This window comes from Hydractinia symbiolongicarpus, chromosome 7 (genome assembly GCF_029227915.1).
Source record: "Hydractinia symbiolongicarpus strain clone_291-10 chromosome 7, HSymV2.1, whole genome shotgun sequence".
NCBI lineage: Eukaryota > Metazoa > Cnidaria > Hydrozoa > Anthoathecata > Hydractiniidae > Hydractinia > Hydractinia symbiolongicarpus.
This window is the reverse complement of record NC_079881.1, coordinates 12,928,545-12,950,572: the sequence shown is the minus strand read 5'-3', so window position 1 is coordinate 12,950,572 and position 22,028 is coordinate 12,928,545. Positions and strand designations below refer to the sequence as shown.

The following is a 22,028-nucleotide window of genomic DNA, read 5'->3' as shown; positions in this document are numbered from 1 at the left end:
TACGCCATTTTCATTTTTACAATCTTATTGAGCTTTGCTGGGTCACCAGCTACAATATTACGAGCTAAAGTTTTTGACCCTCTTTCTGTTTTTGGTGCAGTTTTTCCAAGTTTGTTGCATAACGAGGCGGTGAATCTATTTTTACGATACGCAAACCAGTTTGGATCAGCAGCTTGGTTTTTTGTACTTGATTCGATTTTTTCAATATTGTTTGCATGACCCTTCATAGTTTCGACATTTTGCATTTTTTTTATTTCAACAATGTGAATTTTTTGTATATATTCTACAATATTATTTTGTACTTGCTGAAATGGAAACGGTGGATATTGTTGAAAACTAAAACCATCTTGACATACTGATGATGAATTAGGAATAGAACAATAAACTTTAAAATCAGGAGGCATAATAGGGCATTGGTAGCTTAGCAATGAACCTGATGGTACATTTCCAAACTGAGTTTGTTTAAAGTGAACAGGATTTAGGTTAATCAGTTTTGTGGCACAAATGTTGGTTTTTGTATTTTGCATGTGCGATAATAGGAACGTCAAATCCTCATCAGCAGTATGTGAAGAAACATGTGACTCGTATAAGGACGAAACAATTCCTTTTTTTTTCTTTCGGTGTACAGTTAGTATCATTATTTTTCTCTATTTTAATTTTTTTTGCATTAGGTGACTTTATTGTCAATTCCATCACAGGTATTTTCTCAATTTTGTCTCTAGACTGTGGTACATTCCAAACACAAGGTTTCGAGGTACAAGCTTTTGCATCGGGAATCATTGATAGTCTATCTACCACCCATTTAGCTAAAGTTTTCATGAGAGCTTAAGCATGGGAGCATGTTCCAACACTTCCAGCTGGGCATTGACAATAGGCATATCGAATTTCACTTGTGATTTTGTTTAAAGCTAAAAATACCCATCTGTTTGCTTTCTTTAAACTAGCAGCTGCCACACCTTTCAAAAAAAATAATGAGTCACTTTGTTTCGCATACATGTTGGTCGAATCAAGAAAATTTTCTTCAATAAATTGATCACCACGTATGAAATGTTTTTTTATTGCAGTAGAATTTTTACAATATGTCTGGTTGACTTTTTTATTGTAAATGTTTATATTTTCTACAGTGAAGCTGGGCATTTCTGTCAACGATTTTGACCATCCTGTTAAGTCTAATAGATTTGATATATTTGCCTTCAGTTCAACAGGCACAGCTGGCATAGTTCCTTCTTTCCACAAAGGTTTCAGTAATATCCCCATTTTTTCTGCTTTTATCCTAAGCCAAACTTTTTCTGGAGTTGGATCTACAATCCTACTGCTGGTTTTACTTTCAATATAGTGCAAAACTCGTACTTGTGCATCCTTGAGTGTGTCAATCCCATGTAATGTATCGCCACGAAATATTAGCCAGCTTTTCAGGTGTTCGACTTTGTACTTTGGCAGCTTTTCAATATCAATTTTGACATGAGGGTCAGATATATCATCCTCAGTTAGAATAATGCTGGCTGGATCTGAAAATATAAGAAAATATGTCTGTCTTAATACAATTATAAACAATTTTTTAGCCAATGTATAGTGAATAATAATTTTTGTGTTTTCCCTGTCTAACTTTTTAAGGTCCATGTATCTATCTGCTATCACTTACCTACTGAGATATCATTAAAGAGCTCTTGAAAATCTTCAACCTCCAGTTCAATTTCATGTTGATCTTCCTTGTCCATTTTTGTTGTATAAAACATATATAATAAAGTACTTCGAAGCGTGAGCCTTGTGTGATGTATTGTTGCTATTAAAATAGCAGTTTTTGATGATTTTAGTTTGAAAAATAGCTGTAGTTTGTTTTGTGAATACCAGATAAACCTTCTTAGACACCTTCTTGCCAACGAATGATTATTTCTAATGTTTATCACTGAAACGCAGCAAAAAATAATGGAGATAATTCTTTTTGTATGGGAACTTGATAATTAATTAGCGAAACCTATTATTGAGAATGATTATCTCTATAATACTGATGATGAGTTGTTATTATAAAATCCCCCGCCCCAAAGCAGAAAAAATGTGAGGAAAATACACAACAAGTGCCTCAGTTTCAAGATGAGGCTGGATATTGCGCAATAATTTATGAAAAGGAGTATTGAATCCCTTGAGCATTTTGCGAGTTTATATTTGCACGTTAAAAAACAATGCGCTCGCGAAGAAATATCGGAGCAATTATATTTCTTCTAATACCGAGACGCATTGTGTAAATGTATTGATAGCTATTCCCTTAAGTAATAGCGTGAAGTAATTAACTAATAAAAATCTTTCGCGAAGTTTTCTAATACATTGCGCGAGAATGTATTGTTGATTTAATTACTTAAAAAGATTCCAGCGCATTTAATCTAAGAAACCTACGAGAAGCATTGTTCACAACTATTAAATGCTGCTTTTCGATTTTTTTTAAAATGCGATCTAAAAAAACATTTCTATCGCTGCTTTTCATTTTTAAACTTTTAAAATGCGATCTAAAAAGAACGCTTAATTACTGCAATTAAATTTTTTAAAAGAGTTCGCGCAAAATAGATTGCTAAAATTGATCTTGAAACATATTGTGATTAAACAATCGATCGTGTGGAGTCATTGTTTATCAGTGAGAGTGAGGCAATTATTTTCTTAAAAAAAACAAAAGCTATCCCAATGTTATTGTTCTGTGTAACTATTCATGCGAGTTTCGCGTCCGCAATAGATTACATTCAGACTGTACTGTAGCAGACCATTAAAAATATATAGGGGTCCAGATGCTGTATACAAATTTATGGAAGAAATGATAAAGGAAGCTAAATGCTAAATATTGTAAATACATTAAAAATAAACATTTTAAACAGGATATGATAATGTCAAGAGATGATATCAAAAATTTTAAAAAAGCTAATAGTTGCCGCATATGTAATAAAAAAAAAATTGATACAGATACTATAGTCAGACATCATTGCCATGTAACAGGTAGATATAGAGAATCAGCACATAGTGAATGTAATTTAAGTTATAGGTTAACAGACAAAGTACCAGTAGTTTTCTAAATCTAAGAGGATATGATAGCCATTTTATTATGCAACAGATTAGTAAAATCATTAAAAAACATTTCTATAAAAATTCAATGCTGAAAATGACGAAAGTAGAACTTGAATTGATGACAGATGTTGACATGTTTTTATTTATTGAAAAGGGATTAAGAGGTGGTGTATCATATATTGCCAACAGATATGGGAAAGCCAATAATATACGTACATTAACAATTATGATAAGGATATGCTATCGAAGTATCTAATGTATTTAGATGCTAACAATCTATACTGTTATGGAATGTCACAATATCTACCAACTGGTGGATTTAGATGGTAAAAAGAAAAGGAAATAAAAAAATGTAATCTAGCTGATTATAAACCAGAAAGTGGTAAAGGACTAATATTAGAAGTTGATTTAGAATATCAAAAGGAACTACATAATCTACATAATGATTATCCATTAGCTCCAGAGATATGTTATCAGACTATTGTAAAAAAATCCAAGAACAATATAATATATCAGTAGGTGATGTAACTTGCAGAATAGGTTCTGCTTGGAAAAAGTTCAAAGAGTTACTTTCTTTGTTGACTAGCAGAGTCTTGTCAATTGAGTTAAAAGGTAGGTTGTATGAGGCCTGTGTAAGAAGTGTTATGTTGTACGGTAGTGAGACATGGGCAGTGAAGCAGGAAGATCTTGACCGTTTAGAAAGGAATGATATGAGAATGGTTAGGTGGATGTGTAACGCCAGTCTGAGAGACAGAAAAAGTTCAGATGAGCTAAGAAGCAGGGTAAGTATCCGTAGAATTAAAGATGTTATCCAGATAAGAAGATTGAATTGGCTGGGGCACTTGGAAAGAATGGAGGGGATAATTGGGTAAGAAAGTGTAGAGACTTGATAGTTCATGGGGCAAAGCCCAGAGGCAGACCGAGAAAGACTTGGCAGGAGGTTATAAGGACAGACTTGATACAGAGGAAGTTGAGTTTAGATCTAACACAGTCTGGATCAGATTGGAAGAGGGTCATTAATATACCCCGTACAACCCATGCTACCATGGAAAACGGACGTTAAGCCGAGAATGATGATGATGATGATGATGATGATGATGATGATGATGATGATGATGATGATGATGATGATGATGATGATGATGATGATGATGATGATGATGATGATGATGATGATGATGATGATGATGATGATGATGATGATGATGATGATGATGATGATGATGATGATGATGATGATGATGATGATGATGATGATGATGATGATGATGATGATGATGATGATGATGATGATGATGATGATGATGATGATGATGATGATGATGATGATGATGATGATGATGATGATGATGATGATGATGATGATGATGATGATGATGATGATGATGATGATGATGATGATGATGTAAATAAATTAATACCAACATTAGGTAAAAAAGAGAAATGCGTATTACACTATCGAAATTTACAATTATATATGGATGTAGGATTGAAAATTAAAAAGTGCATCGTGTATTAGAATTTGATCAGAGCCCATGGTTGAAAATTTGACAACAGTGATTACCCTGAAACATCACGATTCTATAATACATCGAATAAGAAAATTATTAGTAAAATGAAAGATGAGGCAGCAGGTGTTCCAATAGTTGAATTTGTGGGATTGACGTAAATGGTAACATATGTGGGAATTGGTATTGTTTAAATAATCGTATTTTGCCAACCCTGTTTCCATTCTTTGGATCCCCATTTACATTCTTTGGATCCATTATGTGGGTCCAATGCTGGTTCTAGGATGTGGATCTAACATATGGAACCAGCTTCTATGGTCCTAGCATGTGGATCTAACATATGGAACCATTGCATCATGCGTTCCTAAATAATTATATTAGATGAGAAACCAGATGAGGAATCATGTTGCGCTCTGATGCCCTATGAGGACTTCCCGAGCCTGCTCGGCTCCTTACCATCATCATAAACCATAAATTAATAGAAATTATTTGTATCCATAAGGTGTACAAGTGTCATAGACATGGGTGTGCGAGGCAAGTTATAGCAATGCAAAAACTGGCCTTGTACCCCCATGTCTATAACTACTAATATCAAGATTTTTCTTTTACACTATGTAAGAAATATCAGAGCATTAAGCTATGGAATTGGAATTTAACCACCATACGTAACACCTATACTTGTATTTTTTTTAAAGGTGAAAGCCAGAAAGCGTAAAATTGCATGTGTTATTTATTGGCCCCATGGTATCAAACAATGAGAACCTATTACTGTCAAAAATTATTTTGCCTGTATTTTGTCACCCTTTCCTAAAGACTGATGTCCCATACCTTACAAAATGTCCCATACGTAACGCTTTTTTTAAAAGAAGACAAAAAGTTAGTTCTTTTTCATGCTTTTTCAGTGACTGTTATAATTGCTTATATCTAAACTAATAAAAAATGCTATTTGTCTGACAAATAACCTTAAAAATTCTTCAAATTTTGAAAGATTAAACTAATTTGATTTAGCCCTCAACATACAGTACTTTGTTCGGCACTTTTCTAAGCCATTTATTTTTATCATGACTAGTTAGATTTTCTCTCAATATTAGATTGAAAAAAGCACTTGAAAGCAAAATATATTTAAAATGTTACGTATGGGACAATTTTGGTTCAATAAATTAACTTATTTTTAACTGAGATAACAAAACCTTGACTTGACAAATATGTAAGTCTATCAGTCATAAAGTATCTCAGATGTGTGATATTCAAATAGAGAGTTTATATGTTCTGTAGGGCTTCCGTTTTGGATTTTAAGTGCATCAGCAGGAGCATCTTGTGGTAAAAATTGTCCTATACGTAACACAAAACTGTGTGTTTCTTTATCTTAGGTTTTCTTGCAAACAAAATTTCTTTTACAAAATGTGCCCTAGGATCCCTGAAAGTGTTTTCAATGAAGTTTTGGAATGAAAACATTTATTATGCATGATAAACTTACAAAGTAAGAGCTGTTATGTATGGGACAAAATATTACTACCTGGCGGGACTAGAGTAACAATATATTGATTTTTGGAACAGATCAAGGTGGAAGTCATTTCAATATTGAAAACTGTATATCTGTAGAAGGTTTTCCATAGAAATGATGATTTAAAAAAACACTTTTTTTTAAATTTTTTTTTTTAAAAATTTTTAAAAATTTTATTGATAAATAATAAAATTTTTGTTATCAAATCTCAGTTTTAAAGTTTCAGTGTGTTTAATGGGTATAAAGCTGTATCCAAATAAAGGTTAGCTAGCCTAAAATATGTGTACAATTTAAAGCATCTCACCCCAGTTTTAATTCAAAAAAAAGTTTAGGCAAGCGCAGTCTGAGTTTCCGAAATATTGCCCCCTGAAACAGCAGTGAGTGTGCCATCTCTTTAATTTCCCTCACATGGCCTAGGATTAACCAAGGGCTGGTAACATTCACTCACCGATATTGAATTACCACCAAGGGAAATAAAACCTTTGTCTTAAGCACAAAGTGCAAGTTATAACCACTAATCAACGGCGCTATAATTGGCCATGAATGTACATGGCATTGTGAGCGTGTCATAACATTCAAGGGCGTTACTGTCTTTGCCTTGGGCAAGCATTTGATGTGTTTATCTGTTTATGATTATGTGTTATTACTGAGAAACTCAGACAACTAATGAGTGGAAAACTACATGAGTATCAATTTTCAGCCTTATTGAAAATTAGTGCTTTGTGCTTCTGCCATTCAAAATGGGTTAATTTTGTCAATTGTTAAGGTGCTGTAACTTTAGAATCACCTTAAGCAGTTTACCTGAACTTTTTAGGTTTGTTTTACATTTCGGAATGGGGTGAGTGTACTTTATTATTATTATTATTACTATATTTATCCAGGATAGTCCCTTCAGTTCCTATTATCAATGAGGGTCCTGCCAAGGGGGTCCTAGTGCATTTAAAGCTCCCATTTGAGCTACGGAAGGCATGCAAGCACAACAGCCACTCAACTGAACAACCGGCTATGATATCAATCCTATTCTCATGCTGAACATTAAGCAGAAAGGATTGATTAACACTTTTATAGTCTCTGGCATGACTCAATGAAGTTTGAGCCCAAGATCTTTTGCACTGTCTAGACGGTCTACAAAAAGGCCACCAGTCAGTGGAATTTGAAGATAATCTGAGGTGGGTCACATGGAAACGTCTACTAAACTTGGGATAAGGTGCAAGGTTAACATTGGTTTATCGGCAACAACTTTTAAACAAAGGTAATTAGAAAAAATCTTTCAAAACAGTTAGCTATATACAAAAAGACACTGACCTGTGGAATAGAAGTGTGGAGTATAACAGATCAGAATTACATAGCTAGCTTAGCTAGCTAGCTACCCTTAATAACATGGAAAATAAACACTCCTTAAAAAACAAAAAGAAAGAAGAAGAATAGCTACATATTCTCACATTTGATTTTTTCGCACCCGTCATTCTCTTGGTCCAACTTTTAAAATCACTACAAGCACGGCAGGGTTTTTCAGTCTTTTGATTTTTATCAGCCATTGGTCAAGGGGTAATGAAGAATTTTATAGCGCAACCTTAGCATACAGTAAATACACATCGGCGTCCCGATCATGTAATAAAACAATATGATTGGCTGAAGCGTGTGATAAAAAGATGGCATCCCTAACTGCGACAAGCTTAAAGGGGCTACGGAACGGCTGTTGGTTTTCGACTTTAGTGACTTACACGAAAGTCGAGCGGCTAGAAACAAAAATGGTTATTTTTCCGGCATGTATGTAATTTACAGACTCAAACAGGTCATGTTTTCATCCAGAATGAGTCTTGCTGAAATATTTGTTTGTAATATACTACAATATTAAACCAGCGAGCAAAGCACGCTGGTCTGTTCATTGCGCAAAACGCGATTGCCGGATTTTTAATTTGTGCGCGGGATATACGGAATGTGAAGTCGGTTCGTAGCCCCTTTAGTGCAAGCTCTTTGCAGACAACAGTACATTGGGTCAAGACGAAATCCTAGTGTGTGCGTTTGAATATTTCTCAGCTACATTTAGCTTTTATGACATCTTTGATGCAGTAGTTAAATCGGAAACTTTCCTATTTGCTGATGACACTTGTCTCCTATTTTCTCATAAAGATCTCAGCATTATAAAAAAGAAGGTTAACCTTGATCTAAAAATCTTACTACAATGGCTGGCTAATAAGATAGCTCTTAACGTGACGAAAACAGAAGTTATCCTTTTCAGAAATATCAGGAAAAAATTAACTATGACATCAAGTTGAAACTAGGTCGTAAACGTCTCTCACTCTCATCATCAATCAAATACCTGGAGGTTTACTTGAATGAAAATTTAAGCTGGTTCTATCATCGAAGTTTAAGAGCAAGGGTGTTATACCCTTGCTCTTAAACCTCGTAGAGCCAATGATATTCTCTCAGAATTACGTTATTACTTATCTCGGAAAACCCTACGCACTGTATATTTTGCCCTTTTTCACTCTCATCTATCATATGCAACTCAAGTCTGGGGTCAAAATCTTCCACTCAACTCTTGTATTTTTAAACTACAAAAATTTGCAGTTCGCCTCATAACTTTTTCTGATTACTATACCCACTCTCAGCCACTCTTTGATACTCTAAATATACCTCCCCTTGATGATATAATTTTCACATTAAATGTTTTAGTGTATAAAACTCTTAACAACTTATCTCCTACGTATATACAATTTTTTTCAATCTGACTTATCTGCCAAATACTTCTGCAACTAGAAGATGCTCCTACAAACTTCTTTCTATACCATCTATTAGGACTTTAACATATGGTACCGATTCTATCACTATCAAGCAATAAAAAGCTGGAACTCTCTCCAAAAGCATTTCAATTTTATTGATCTTACCTCACTTAGTCCTTCTAGACTTAAATTATTTACCCGTGCATTTCTCCAAAAAAATCACAACCCTTACTTAAGATTAATTTTTTTGCATATTGCACATAAACAAAAATAGTTTTAAAACTGTACCTAAAGGTGGCCTCTTTAGAATTGCTTTTGCTAGTGGTCGGTCTTCTGACTGCTTAGCTTGTTTTGTATTATTATTAATATACAACTTTATATACATTTATATATTTATATATTATATACTGTACAATCCATATAGCAGCAAATAAATACTACTACTACTACTACTTATGCTAACAGCTTATCAAATTTCTGTGTAGTTAGCTAGTTATACGTAGCTAGCTAAAATAGCTATAGCTACCTGGGGTAGGGTTACAAAAATTGTAGATCATGAGCTATAAATTTACTTCAATGAGACAAATGTAGAGATAGGGAAATGTTCCTTCTGGCGTAGTCGCGTGCGCGTACGCAGTGACGTCACAACAAATCCCGATCATCCAGTACCCTGCGGTACCATACTATGTATAGCTATGGAATTCAAAGGGTAAAGGCGGTGCTGAATAGGGGTAATTCCCTAATGAGTTATGATGTCATAAATCATACAAAAGTGAGTTAAAATTCTAGCGCGGGGGGGATTCCCTAGTGAGTGCTGACATCATCAAAAATCAACGCATGCGCAGTAAAGACACGCCAGGTCGAGCAGAATGAAATCCTCCGACAAAGTAAAAATCCATACAACAAAGAAATGAACACATATACTGTGAAACAATTACGTGATGAAGCTAAAAGCCGTAGACTTACGGGGTATTATAGGCTACGCAAGGCTGAATTGATTTCTTTATTGGATGTACAAAAATACACCCGGAGAGCACCCGAAAGGGTTCCCGTTAAACCAACATCGGGGGATGTACCGCAGTATGCTTGGAGGCCACCTAAGCTAAGCCTATGGTACCAGCGGATATGGATATATTTCAGAAACAGGAGATGGCGAAGGTCCGTCCAACTATCGGGGGTAAAATCAGGGAATGGCATAACTGGGTATTGCCCCCATCTGAGATGGACCTATTCGAGAAACAGGAGATGTCGAAAAATCGTTCTGTTGTAAGGGATGGTATGAAGGCTTTTATAATTGGCTTGTGGACGCTATTCCAAAGCCTATAAAAGAGGGAGTCAAGAGAACCTATGCGGCCCTCAACCGTAAGGTTATGGGTATCTATAATGGGGCAGCCAACACAAGGCCGACGAAGTCGAACAGGAGGCCGAGGAAGACTATCTATATGAACAGCCGGGGCAAGATTTTACACCCCAGGAACATAAACATGCCATCCGCAGGACGTTTCGAAGTTTCCGAATTCCCGGAATAGGAGGAGCAGACGTTGACCGGTATATAGGAAAGGGACTCAACGTGAAAATCTTGGTTGAGCTGCAGGTAGAAGATATGGGGTCGGCGAAGGTACAGTTGTCCCTCTGTATTATGTGGAAGAAGCCGTCAAATATAGAGGGGGCAACGATAGGTATATTGAGGTAGAGAAGGTCTTAAAAAGTAATATGATCTCAGTCTTCCAGGGTAGCAACGTAGACGACGTGCTGGATGGTACGTTCGCCCAGATTAAAACACATGTGGAAAATCCAGCACTACCGCCAGAGTGGCTTTACAATCTCTCAAATCCTACACCTCGACGTAGACCTCCACAAATTGAGACTAACAAGAGGTTCATCGTACATCGAACTACCCAAGTGGATAGCCTCAAAGAAAGCCATTATTAACCCAAAAAATGAGGACGAGGAGTGCTTCAAGTGGAGTATAATAGCATCGTTACATCATGAGGAGATTGAAAGACCCACAAATGATCGGCAAGCTGAATGCCTACGTAGACCTTTATAACTGGGAGGGTATAGAGTTCCGTACAAGCACCAAGAGCATATATAAATTTGAGGCGAATAACCCTGACATTGCGGTGAACGTCTTGTATATAGCGGGAAAGAAGATCAACATCCTACGCCGATCAGTGCACAACGGACGTACTAAGGTGGTGACTCTATTGCTTATCAAGGATGATAAAAAGAGTCATTATACGGCCGTCAAAAGTTTATCGAGGCTCCTGGGCAAGGAGACCTCGAAAAATAGGAATGCAATATATTTTTGTCTAAACTGCCTACAGGGCTTTCCCGCAGTTGAATCGAGGGACAAGCACTAAATATATTGCGAGGATCACGAGGCTGTTACGATGCCAGCAGAGGCTAAAAAATGGCTATATTATAGAGATGGACAACAGCAATTCAAGGTACCCTTTGTCATCTATGCCGATTTCGAGAGTCTACTCATCCCGGGAGAGGATGCAAGAGGCAAAACGACTAAAAAGCTATGCAAGCATGTACCATCCGGCTGGTGCACCTATAGTACCTTTGCCTATGGCGATGTACCATCCCCTAAAAGTCTACAGGGGTGAGAACTGTGTAGCCCGCTTTGTTAATAACCTGGAGGATGAGGTGAGACGTCTCTACTATACCTACCCGCAGCAGGACAGGCTGCCTCTAACAGAGGTACTGGAAATGGAGTACAACGAGGCCACGGAATGCCATATCTGCCTAAAACCTTTCGATGACTGTGAGAATAACCGCACAGTTCTGGACCATTGCCACTACACGGGACTGTATCGAGGCGCGACCCATAACAGCTGTAACCTCAAATACAAGATACCCGGACACATCCTTGTCATCTTCCACAACTTATCGGGGTATGATGCTCATCTCTTCATACAGGAATTAGGCGAGAAGTACGACACCCAAGACATCGGCTGTATAGCGGAAAATGTTGAAAAATATATCAGTTTCAACGTGAAAATCAAGGTACCCCCTGGAGGTATGGGATATGGTGATGGTGAAACGTATAAGAAGATCGAAATGAGGTTCATAGATTCCTGTCGATTTATGGCATCCTCGTTAGACAAATTAGCAAGCAACCTCGATGATAAACAGTGTAAAAATCTCCGTTGGTTTTTCAATGAGGATGACACGTTTCAACTCATGCGAAGTAAGGGCGTGTACCCATATGAGTATATGGATGGATGGCAGAGATTCGAAGAGTCGGAGCTCCCCCCCCCCCCAAGGAAGTGTTCTACAGCAAGTTGATTATGAATGGTATCAGCGATGAAGATAAGAAATATGCTAAAAAGGTAGGGAATATCATTACCCCAGAGGGTGATAACGTCACCATGGGAGACTACCAGAATGTGTACCTCAGCACGGACGTACTGCTATTAGCCGACGTCTTCGAAACATTTCGGGATGTGTGGTTGACGAACTACAAGCTTGATCCTGCACACTTTTACAGCGCACACGGTCTCGCCAGGAAGGCAGCACTCAAATTTACGGGTATAAGGCTACAGCTCCTTACAGACCTCGACATGCTATTGATGTATGAAAAAGGTATCGGAGGAGGTATAACCCAAGCTGTACACCAGTATTCCAATGCAAACAATAGGTACATGGGAGACCAGTACGATCCAGAGGTTGAATCATCCTACCTGCAGTATCTGGATGCCAACAACCTATACGAATGGGCGATGCGTCAAGACCTGCCAACGGACGGCTTCAAATGGGTGTCAAACGTTGAGGCCTTTACCGAACGGCGGATCGGGAAGCTCGTTGAGGACAATAGGCATGGGTATATCCTGGAGGTTGATATCGATTACCTGGAGGGACTAGACGACAAGCATACGAGTCCATAAGGTCGAGAAATTGGTACCAAATTTTGAGGACAAGCGTAGATATGTGGTGCATATCAAGGCATTAATTGAGGCTATAAAACATGGGCTTGAATTAAAAATCGGTTAACCAGAAGGCGTGGTTGAAGGGGTACATCGATCACAACACGAGGCTGAAAACGGCTGCCAAAAACGAGTTTGAAAAGGACTTCTACAAACTCATGAAGTTAAGCGTGTTCGTGAAGACCATGGAAAATATACGCAATCACCGCAACATACAGCTGGTCACAAACGAGGATAAGTATGAATAAGCCGGTATACATTGGCCAGGCCATTCTGGACATGTCAAAGCTAGTCATGTACGAGTTCCACTACGACTATATGCAGCTAAAATATGGTTCTAAAATACAGCTATGTCACATGGACACAGACAGCTTCGTTTACCATATACGAACAGAGCACTTTTATAGGGATATCGCGCAGGATGTTGAAACACGCTTTGACACAAGTGCCTATGATGCAGATGATGGAAGGCCTCTTCCTATAGGGAAAAACAAGAAGGTGGTAGGCCTTATGAAGGATAAATTAGCGGGAAAAATCATGACCAAGTTCATCACCCTCAGGGCAAAACTCTATGCCTATGAGAGTCTCACGAAAGAGGGCGGTGATCGCAAAGCAAAGGGCGTGAAGAGGTGTGTCACGAAAAAATCCATCACCTTCGACGACTATCAGCGGTGTCTGGAAGAGGGCGTTGACGTATACAATAGCCAGGTATTAATTCAAAACAAGGGTCAAAAGGTATACACGCAAGAGGTGAACAAGCTAGCACTCACGGGCAGATGACAAACGGATCGTGCAACACAATCAAATTACGACGCTTGCCTGTGGGCATTACCGCCTAACGTCTACAGGGGAATAAAATGGACATATGCCTACTAATCGCTATACTTATACCCTATGCCATGATCGCCTACGTACTTTTTCGTTATAAACGACTACTAATAAAGATGTCTGATATCGCACGAGTATTCGATGAAGCCACCTCCGCGGAAACCTACGAGCAGATAGAGAAACCCATCGATAAGCGTCAGGCTTTGAAAGAGGCCCTACGTAAGGGCAAAGGGCACCTCCTGCCGAAGAAGTGTACAGAAGGCTCTGTTGACAAGGCTCCAGACGAGGCGATCGATAAAGTCCATACCGAGTATGTACAACGGGAGCTTCATGAGAAAGGCGAGAAAACAGCAAAAGCGTTGACTACCCATGTGATTAACCTGTATGCAAATTTGATTGGGAATATCGTAGATATTGACAATGTAGATGAATTACGTATACGTATCGTATTACGAATTAAGTTACGAAGAGGACCCCATAATCTGGGACTCCATGACGGATTTGGGAATACTCGTGTACTGTACCATTGGGAGGTTCTTAGCCCCACTACTTGTAGCGGGCCATACTGTGAGGCATATGAGCAAGAAGAAAGAGGATGCGGAGGAGACTAAAGATAACAAAGATGAGTGATAATTATACTTCAGGACCATATAAAGGCCCAGTTCTCCGAAGGTTATACGGGAAAACTTCGAGTTACACGTGCACCACAAGACACCCTTCAGATACCAGGAGACCTACCGGTCTCCAACGATTGCTGATGTTGCTAAAGCACATAGGGCGTACACCTCAATATTAAATGGAGAGCGAACGTTGTAGAGGATGCAAAAAACTTCTTCCCCCAGACAGGTTCAAGATTAGGGGTAATGTCCGAACAAAGACTTGTATAAGCTGCCTCGATAAAGCAAAGACAAGGCGGGGTGTCAAATGCAAGGACCATGTTATTGAACACAAGGTAGACCCCCCTGCTATTGACAGGCAAATTAGAGGGCTTCAACAGGATGAGTATTACCTACTTCTCTATACCTTATTCACATACAGCATTATACCCCAGTACGCCGAACTCATCGGAGAGAGCCCGGAGAAGGTACTACTCGTCAAAAGGTACCGCAAGGTACTGCGATGCCTGCGGGGAAAATTAATGTATACTTCGCTACCCCTCGAATACCGGACCCAAAATAACAAGCTCTGCCCTGTCTTTCGGGGGTCTTTGGTAAACAATCACGGGGTGTATGGATTTGTTCTGCATGTGCCGCAATATACCCCAAAATTCACGATCGAAAGTGATCGAATTATTGAAATAAAATGTTGGATGTCGTAAGAGATCCATGCACGACTATCTTCACAGGACCCACAAGTTGTGGCAAGACACAGCATGTACTGAACTTCCTGGAAAATGAGTATAAAAAGCTCTTCCACAATATTGTCATCCTATGTCCCACCGTGCGGTGGAATACCACATATTTGGAGAGGGCATCACTCTGGAAAGACCCCTACGTGTTTCTGATCAACCCTGGAAATGAGCTTTTCAAATGGATTCAAAAATTGTTGTCGTTATTGGCAGGAGAGGAGAGTCTCTTCGAAATCGACGATGTTATAGCTGATGAAAATTTGAGGAGGCAAAAGAAACGTGTTATAGCTGATGAAACTTTGAGGAGGCAAAAGAAACAGCTCTTCCTCTGGTACCCCTCGGAGAGGAGTGACATGAGACAAGCTGATGAAGAGACGAATTTGATCTCCGATTGGAATGATATTAAGGCTGAATTGAAAAAATCCAAGCATGCATGCTTGTATGTGAGATTGGAACACCCTAGGACTTTTAAGGTTCTCGAATGACCAAAGTGAAATCCTCCGGCCAAGCATTAGTATATAGAAAATGTCTTCACAACTCGCCTTATTCAACGAAAACCTGCAGAAGCCATCGAGACGTTATTTGATAAACAAAGTCAGCCCCTGTTCAAACGTGCTGATCTTGAGAGATTCCTATGTATTCAAAATGCTAGGCAGTATGGTCTTGATTGCCATATGACGATATTAAGGGGAGAAATAGAGGGTATGATGGGAACTATTTGTAGCGAATACAGTTCTTCAGGTATGTCAGGAGGAATGAAAAAACGGCATGATTTATTTGCCACGTTGGACGGGGCGCTTGAAATTACGCACCGTTTTAGGAAACCTAAGGCAGTAAAACTAATCAAATGGTTGGCTCAAAAAGGTGTTGAGAAATTACAGGATGAACTCAAGGAGCAGCGTCAAGCCCTCGAGGATAAGGAGAATGCTATGGCCTTTCTCAATGATAAAATTGAGGATAGGGATAGTCAGCTCGTGATGTTGGGGGATGAAATTGAGGAACTACAGCAACGTACCGTGCCCCACCTGGAGGATCTGGGAAAAGATAACAGTATGGTGATTATACAAAAAAATAACGACGATCCCTTCCAATACCTTGCCATCTGCGGTCAACAGGGGTACGTAGCACAAAAAATAAGGAATGAGCTTGTTGACTACCCCAAGGGTGAGATTGTGGTACTGGCAGAGACTCCAAATGCCATCGTCCATTACAATTGTCTTCAAGAACGTGGATGTATTGAAGTCAACCGGAGAGGGTCAGACATTTTAGGCTTGGTGAGCGCAATACACATGAACGTCTCTTGGAACTCGCGGAATAGGTGGTTTCCAAGGGTGGACAGACGCTAATTATACTACTCTTGTGGGTAGTATGAATATCCTCGCATCATATATTGGTTTCAAACCAACCCTAAATGAAGACTAAAATTGGCATGATACCTTCATTGTTCCAGGTCCGGGGGAGATGCCCCGATCAGGTATGCGAAGGCTACCGCACCCCTCAGAAAAAGGAAAAAAGCCTTATTTAGTGGTGGGTTCCCAACCCCTCCTCTATTGACCGTTTTAGCTTCGAGATATAAGATATTGAAATTTCAAGAAAGATGGAAGCCTATGTACAAAAACAGCAATTTGCAAGGGATTACAATATCCGCGTACCTGTACTGCGATGTTGTATAAAGGCAGGATCGGTGACCGGTTATTGCCCTACCTGCCTGAAAAATTTCAGGTATCGAAATAAGAAATACTATGAAGGAATTGAATACCCCACAGATGAAGATCTTTTAAACAGGGTATGGTCAGGCAGGAAAGCGGAGGGTACATTTGCAAAAAGTGAGATCGACGAGGATCTCGAGGATGATATTCAAACCCTGGGGCTCCATATCGTCGCGGTTAAAAGAAACAACTATGATGCACTCTGCTACGAGGTTATAAAGGATAAGGCGTTGAAGTTGTCGGATTTGGCTGACTTGACAACAATAAGCAATATCCTCAATTTTCCTATATCGGATAGATGATTGGTTGATAATGATTTGGATATTGAGCCTGATGTCATCAAAGGTATCGTTTATGGGTACCCATTCTATACCGAGCCTCCTTTGCTGTATATAAAAGATCCAAGTAAAGAGTTGGAGGATGAACCTCTAGAGGTACTCTTGAAGATACTCTTTACCAATCCTTCACACCCTCCGGCGGTACTCCAGGATCAGCATGAGTTCTTCCGAAACAAAGCTTCTTTCAGGGACGTCCTTCAAATATTATAAAACGCGATTACCTGCTACTACCCTATCCAACCTATACATTTTCCTGCTCCAGAAAGCATCGGTGGCGCGTCTCTTTTGATCATCATGCTCCTCTCCGGGTTGCAGGAGGTACAAGTATAAACCATCCTCAGGTAGGGGTCTCTCTTCGGGATATTCTTCGCTTTTTGCGAGCGGTATCTCATCCATCTTAATTGCTTTGTTAGGTTTCATGTTTATCACGGTAGTCTTGGTATTTATGAGACCCTTCATGATGGTATACAGATTCTTGACCCAAATGGTACTAGTCTCATCAGAAGCCAGCTCCTGTGCATCCTGCGGCTTGTATAGCTTTTCGGCAAGTACCTTATTGTAGGACTCTACAAAGGCTGTGAACGTATGGTAATATTTGGTGGTAGCCCGTTTAATTTCCACACCTTTGCCTTCTAGTAGCTTAGTTACATTAGATTTAAACTCGTTACCGTTGTCACACTGGAAGGTTTTGGGGTAATGAAGAGGTCTTTCCTTGTAGATATCTTTGATCATCTCCGCGATCTCGCTGGCTTTCTTCGTCCGTAGAGGTTTTGCTACCTTGTATTTCGAGGCTACATCAATTCCGTCAGGATATACTTGTAGGTGCATACAACCGATCATGCGGCATGTATAACAGATCAAACTGATGCATCTCATTGGGTCTTGTAACGGTAACATGGGGGTAGTCTATACGCTTCGGACCCTTGATGCAAGCAACTTCATAGCTTCTTCTGTTCTGCGGTATAGTAAATTTAGCCTAATTTCTCCGCCTCCTCATTGGTAACGATATGTGATGCTTTTGACATGTCTTTATTTATACATGTTAAAAACGCATTCTTATAGATACTTGTAGGCAACGAAGCCTAGTAGGGATAAGGAGCTAAGGACGAACGTTAACTCACCATCTTGTTGAGTTTTTGAAGGGGTGTAAAAATCTTTCAACTGTGGTGCTTTTTTGTCCGAAGCAATATAATATTCATACATACTATCGTCCAATTCTATCAGGCTTTTGCCTGCCTTGAGCTGCATCTCCCTTTGCTTCGCAGACCAATCGAGCTTATCTTGCCTTTTCCGTATCCACTCCGCCTGGACTGCATTAAGCTTTTCCACTGCCTCCTCATAACGCCTGTGCTCCGCCTCGCCATGCCCTGCAAGTTTATAAAATAGAAAATTGGTACCCGAAAATGCTATGGCGTTTATGGCCGCCCCGGCGACGATTATAGCTATCATTGCCATCTTTTATTTAATACACCACATCATCGAGCCTACCATCTAAGATGTTCGTTTGGGCGTCTTGAAGCAAGTACACATAGCATGTAAAGTCCCCGGTTCCATCAGCCTTTTTAGTCATATGAGGGGTGATGCCATCTGATAACCGCTGTAGGCGTCTTCCGCTACCATGTAAAATATCATCGGAAGTGGCCCGAAAATCCACAAATAGGGCATATATCTCGTTGAAGAATTGGTCAATCATGACATTGCTGTCGTGGGCACCGAAAATGTTGACAATCTGTTCCAAATGATCTTAGCAGGGGTGTCAATCTGGAGGTTGTAACTGGTATCACCTTTTTTCATCATGACTACTTTGCTACGGAGTATCCGTTCGTAGGGTAAAGCGAGACGGCTATACCTTGACATCATAGCGCTCGCGAGACCTTCATGAGTGATTTTGTCAAACTCTAGCCTGTATGGTATGATCGGGAGTATGTATGGGAGGTGTGGCATGCTTAGGAGGTGTAGGAGGTGCAGTATACTTAGGAGTTTTTATGGCATGCTTGCGTAGTATGTATGGGTGGTTTGATAGTATGCTTTGGAGGTGGTTTGATATGCCTCGCAACAGGCTTTTTGTTTACATCAACTTGGACCCTCACGTTTGTATTGGCAGGTGCGATCAAAATGTTATTGTTATATCCAACAATTTTTCCCAAACGCAGGTTCATGTCAAAAAGCAGCATGTACACACCGGGCATGACGGCAAAATTTATCAGCGTTCTGGCATACTGCAACACTTCTTGGAACTCCGTGATGTCATGCCCTATATTTTCCTGACGCTGTACCATGGCCTCAAATTTTTGCAATAGATCTGCCTTGCTGTGTAGTTGTCAGCACCGGAACCTAGAAGGGATGCCTTGGCCCCTGCTTGAGACCCTAGCAATAGGACCACGTAGACGCGAATGCTCTCGCTCAATTTGGTTAGACCCTCCGATGTTAGGCCTTGACATGTGGGGATGATAAATTTTGCCGAATCCCCATTAACTTGCGGCCACCAACGGCCATTCGTCAACGACGACATGACAGCCTTGAATGTGTACAGGCTATTAGGATCTGCACCGTATTCCCTACATACCTGCGCTTATCCGGAGGTTGAGTAGGGGTTTTTGTACTGAGAAAAACCGTCATCGTAGGGCATGGGTACCTTCATCCTTGCTAGGATGCGGCGCATGTCGTAATAGACATGAAGTTTGAAGATGGAGTTGACAAGGGGTACGGAACCCGTCATGTGCTTAGCAGAAATGCCTAGGGCTGTTGATGCGCAATGGATAGCGAAATTAACCTGGATATTCCAGTAGTCCAACGCCTGCCCTGTCCAGCCCACCCTAACAGGGTCATTCAGCAGATTGGTGGGGATTTTGATAGCATACTTGGTAAACTCGGGGAAGGCTATCTCAACATGCGAGTCTGTACTCACGTACAGGCCCTGATGCTCAAGATTTGTAACACTAAGTGCCCATTCTCCCCTGTTACTTTCATACTTTGCCTTATGGTTGTATAAGTATATATTCATCTTTGTTTTAAAACAAAGATGAAGCAACTGTAAGCTAGAATAGGGATGGAATATAAACACACTTTTTCAAAAAACACGGTCAAACTCTCATAAAAAATATCATACACAATTTTACTTGTGACGTCACAGCCGATCATTAAATACAAATCCCTATTTTGCTGCGCACATCAAGGTAAAATCCCCATCATTCGGTGCTTAGTCATGCATATCAAGGTTAAGTGTTGATGTCACAACTTTTTAACACGCTCCATTCCACAAAATTACGTTGATCATCAGCAAAAATCCACTGATCATCAATGTAACATCTCGGCAATCTTCGGACTTTGCAAGATAACTACTACTAATAAAGATGTGTATTAACTGTCAATATAGCTTGAAAAGTATGATTTTCATGACCTTCCTTAACGCCATTGGTCTCTCCCTACCACTTGTAACCCTGGCATGTGTACAAGAGGAGGAGAAAAAGAAGTATTGTATTCAAGACCTCTTGGATCAATTTAATATCCTAGATCGTCCTTGTAGATGTGATGTAAATGAATGAATATTGTGACGACTGTGAAAGGGTACTCGATGCATATGTGAAATGTAGATGTGGTCGGAGGTTTGTGGTAAGCGGTAAAATGCTATGTTGGCACTGCTGCCATGAATGTATCACATATAACGGGGGTGGTTGTGCATGTACGATGACATGTAATTCTCTGCAGTCATTCAAAATATACAATAAACAAGATGCTGAAATTTGAGAACGAGCTTGTTAAACCTAATATATTCTACAATTTTGCCGCTACCTTCACAAGCATTGAAGATATCAATATAAAATCCCTGACGGTATCGGATGCCATGACCGCCAATGGAGGTAAGGACAAACGATAAGTGATAGGGTATCATACACGGGACCTTATAGTGGCCTTGAGGGTAAAGACACCAAAAATCTGGTCCCCAAATGGGGTGACTAAGTCCAACGCAAATGCGTCACCGGCAATGGGTCTCGATTTTGAAGAGTACCCCGATTTCGTTGCAAAATATCGTCAAATATGGTCAAAAGTCGAAAAGTTGATCTTTGAAAAATTAACGACAGAGCCCGTAAAAAAGGATTATATTAATTTCAAGCTCCAATATTACAAGGACAAAATTACCACCAAGTTCTGTGGTATACCCGTACCGTACGATGAGCCCTGCCAAGCGAGTGCTATTTTAGCCTTTTCATCTGTATATGTACAAGGAAAAAACCACTACCCACAGACACACATCACGGAATGTCGTTACAAGGATTTCAAAAAAGAATGGTTGCTAAGCGAGGATTAGAAGAACCATATATTTTATAGGCCTTTTGGGTCTATAAAATATATATTTAAGGCTTATACTCGGGCGGGGACTCTAAGTACCGCTTACATACTGTGCAGGTCGAACGTTTTTTAAAATCTCATCGTGCATCTCTTTACTCCAATCATCCCTGCCCCTGGCAACCAACTGGGCACGCTCTTGCTCGTTGATGCTGTTAACGGCACGGTCAACTTGCTGCCGCATCTGTTCTTTTAACACCATATATTTCTGCCTTTCGCGGCTAATCAGGCTATATTCATAATCACTAATCACACCATTCTCCATTGCCTTTGAAATGAGATAGAGTTTAATTTGGCCTCCGCAAGCAGCCTTATACCCTCATGCTTCTTTCCCTTAACGCCAAGCCTTTTTGAGGCGTTTCTAAGACCAGCCTGACCTTTCCCGGTTGCAATAGTGAGACCCCCCATGGTAATAGCCAAGGGAACCCCTAGACCGGAGGCTATAGCGCCGATACCAAGTACGGACATAATCACGCTCACACCAAGCAAACCATGGTCACAGAATCGTACACAGATCCCATGCATATTAAATTTCTTTGCAAGCTTGTCCCGCTCCTTTATTTCATTTCGCAGGTATTTTTCAATATCATCAATTTTTTTGAGCCTGTATACCTGGCTCTTCTCCTGCATATCGGGGCTTTGTGCAGGCGCACTAGGAGGCAAATTCGGGTAAAGTTTGCTGATATCAGACATCTTTATTCTATCAGGATTTGCATCGTGAGGCCGGTGAAGGTGAC

The 22,028-nt window shown here is 39.8% G+C and overlaps 2 protein-coding genes across 3 annotated transcripts in view; both read right to left on the bottom strand.

Moving 5' to 3' along the window:
* Positions 1–7,685, bottom strand: part of LOC130648794 (FAD-linked sulfhydryl oxidase ALR-like) — an 80,239-nt gene extending 72,554 nt beyond the window's left edge. The window contains exon 1 of one of the 2 annotated variants that reach the window (XM_057454889.1): positions 7,503–7,685. In XM_057454889.1, coding sequence (XP_057310872.1) covers positions 7,503–7,598 — 96 coding nt within the window. In that variant the 5' untranslated portion in view covers positions 7,599–7,685. The remainder of the gene's footprint in view (positions 1–7,502) is intronic. The other variant, XM_057454888.1, reaches the window with a different exon arrangement.
* On the bottom strand, positions 639–4,260 carry LOC130648792 (uncharacterized). Its single transcript, XM_057454887.1, has 2 exons — positions 1,643–4,260; positions 639–1,508 (listed from the first exon to the last, which is right to left on the bottom strand). The coding sequence occupies exons 1-2, from the start codon at positions 1,734–1,736 to the stop codon at positions 826–828; spliced, it is 777 nt and encodes a 258-aa protein (XP_057310870.1). The 5' UTR covers positions 1,737–4,260; the 3' UTR covers positions 639–825.
* Positions 7,686–22,028: the final 14,343 nt, after the last annotated feature.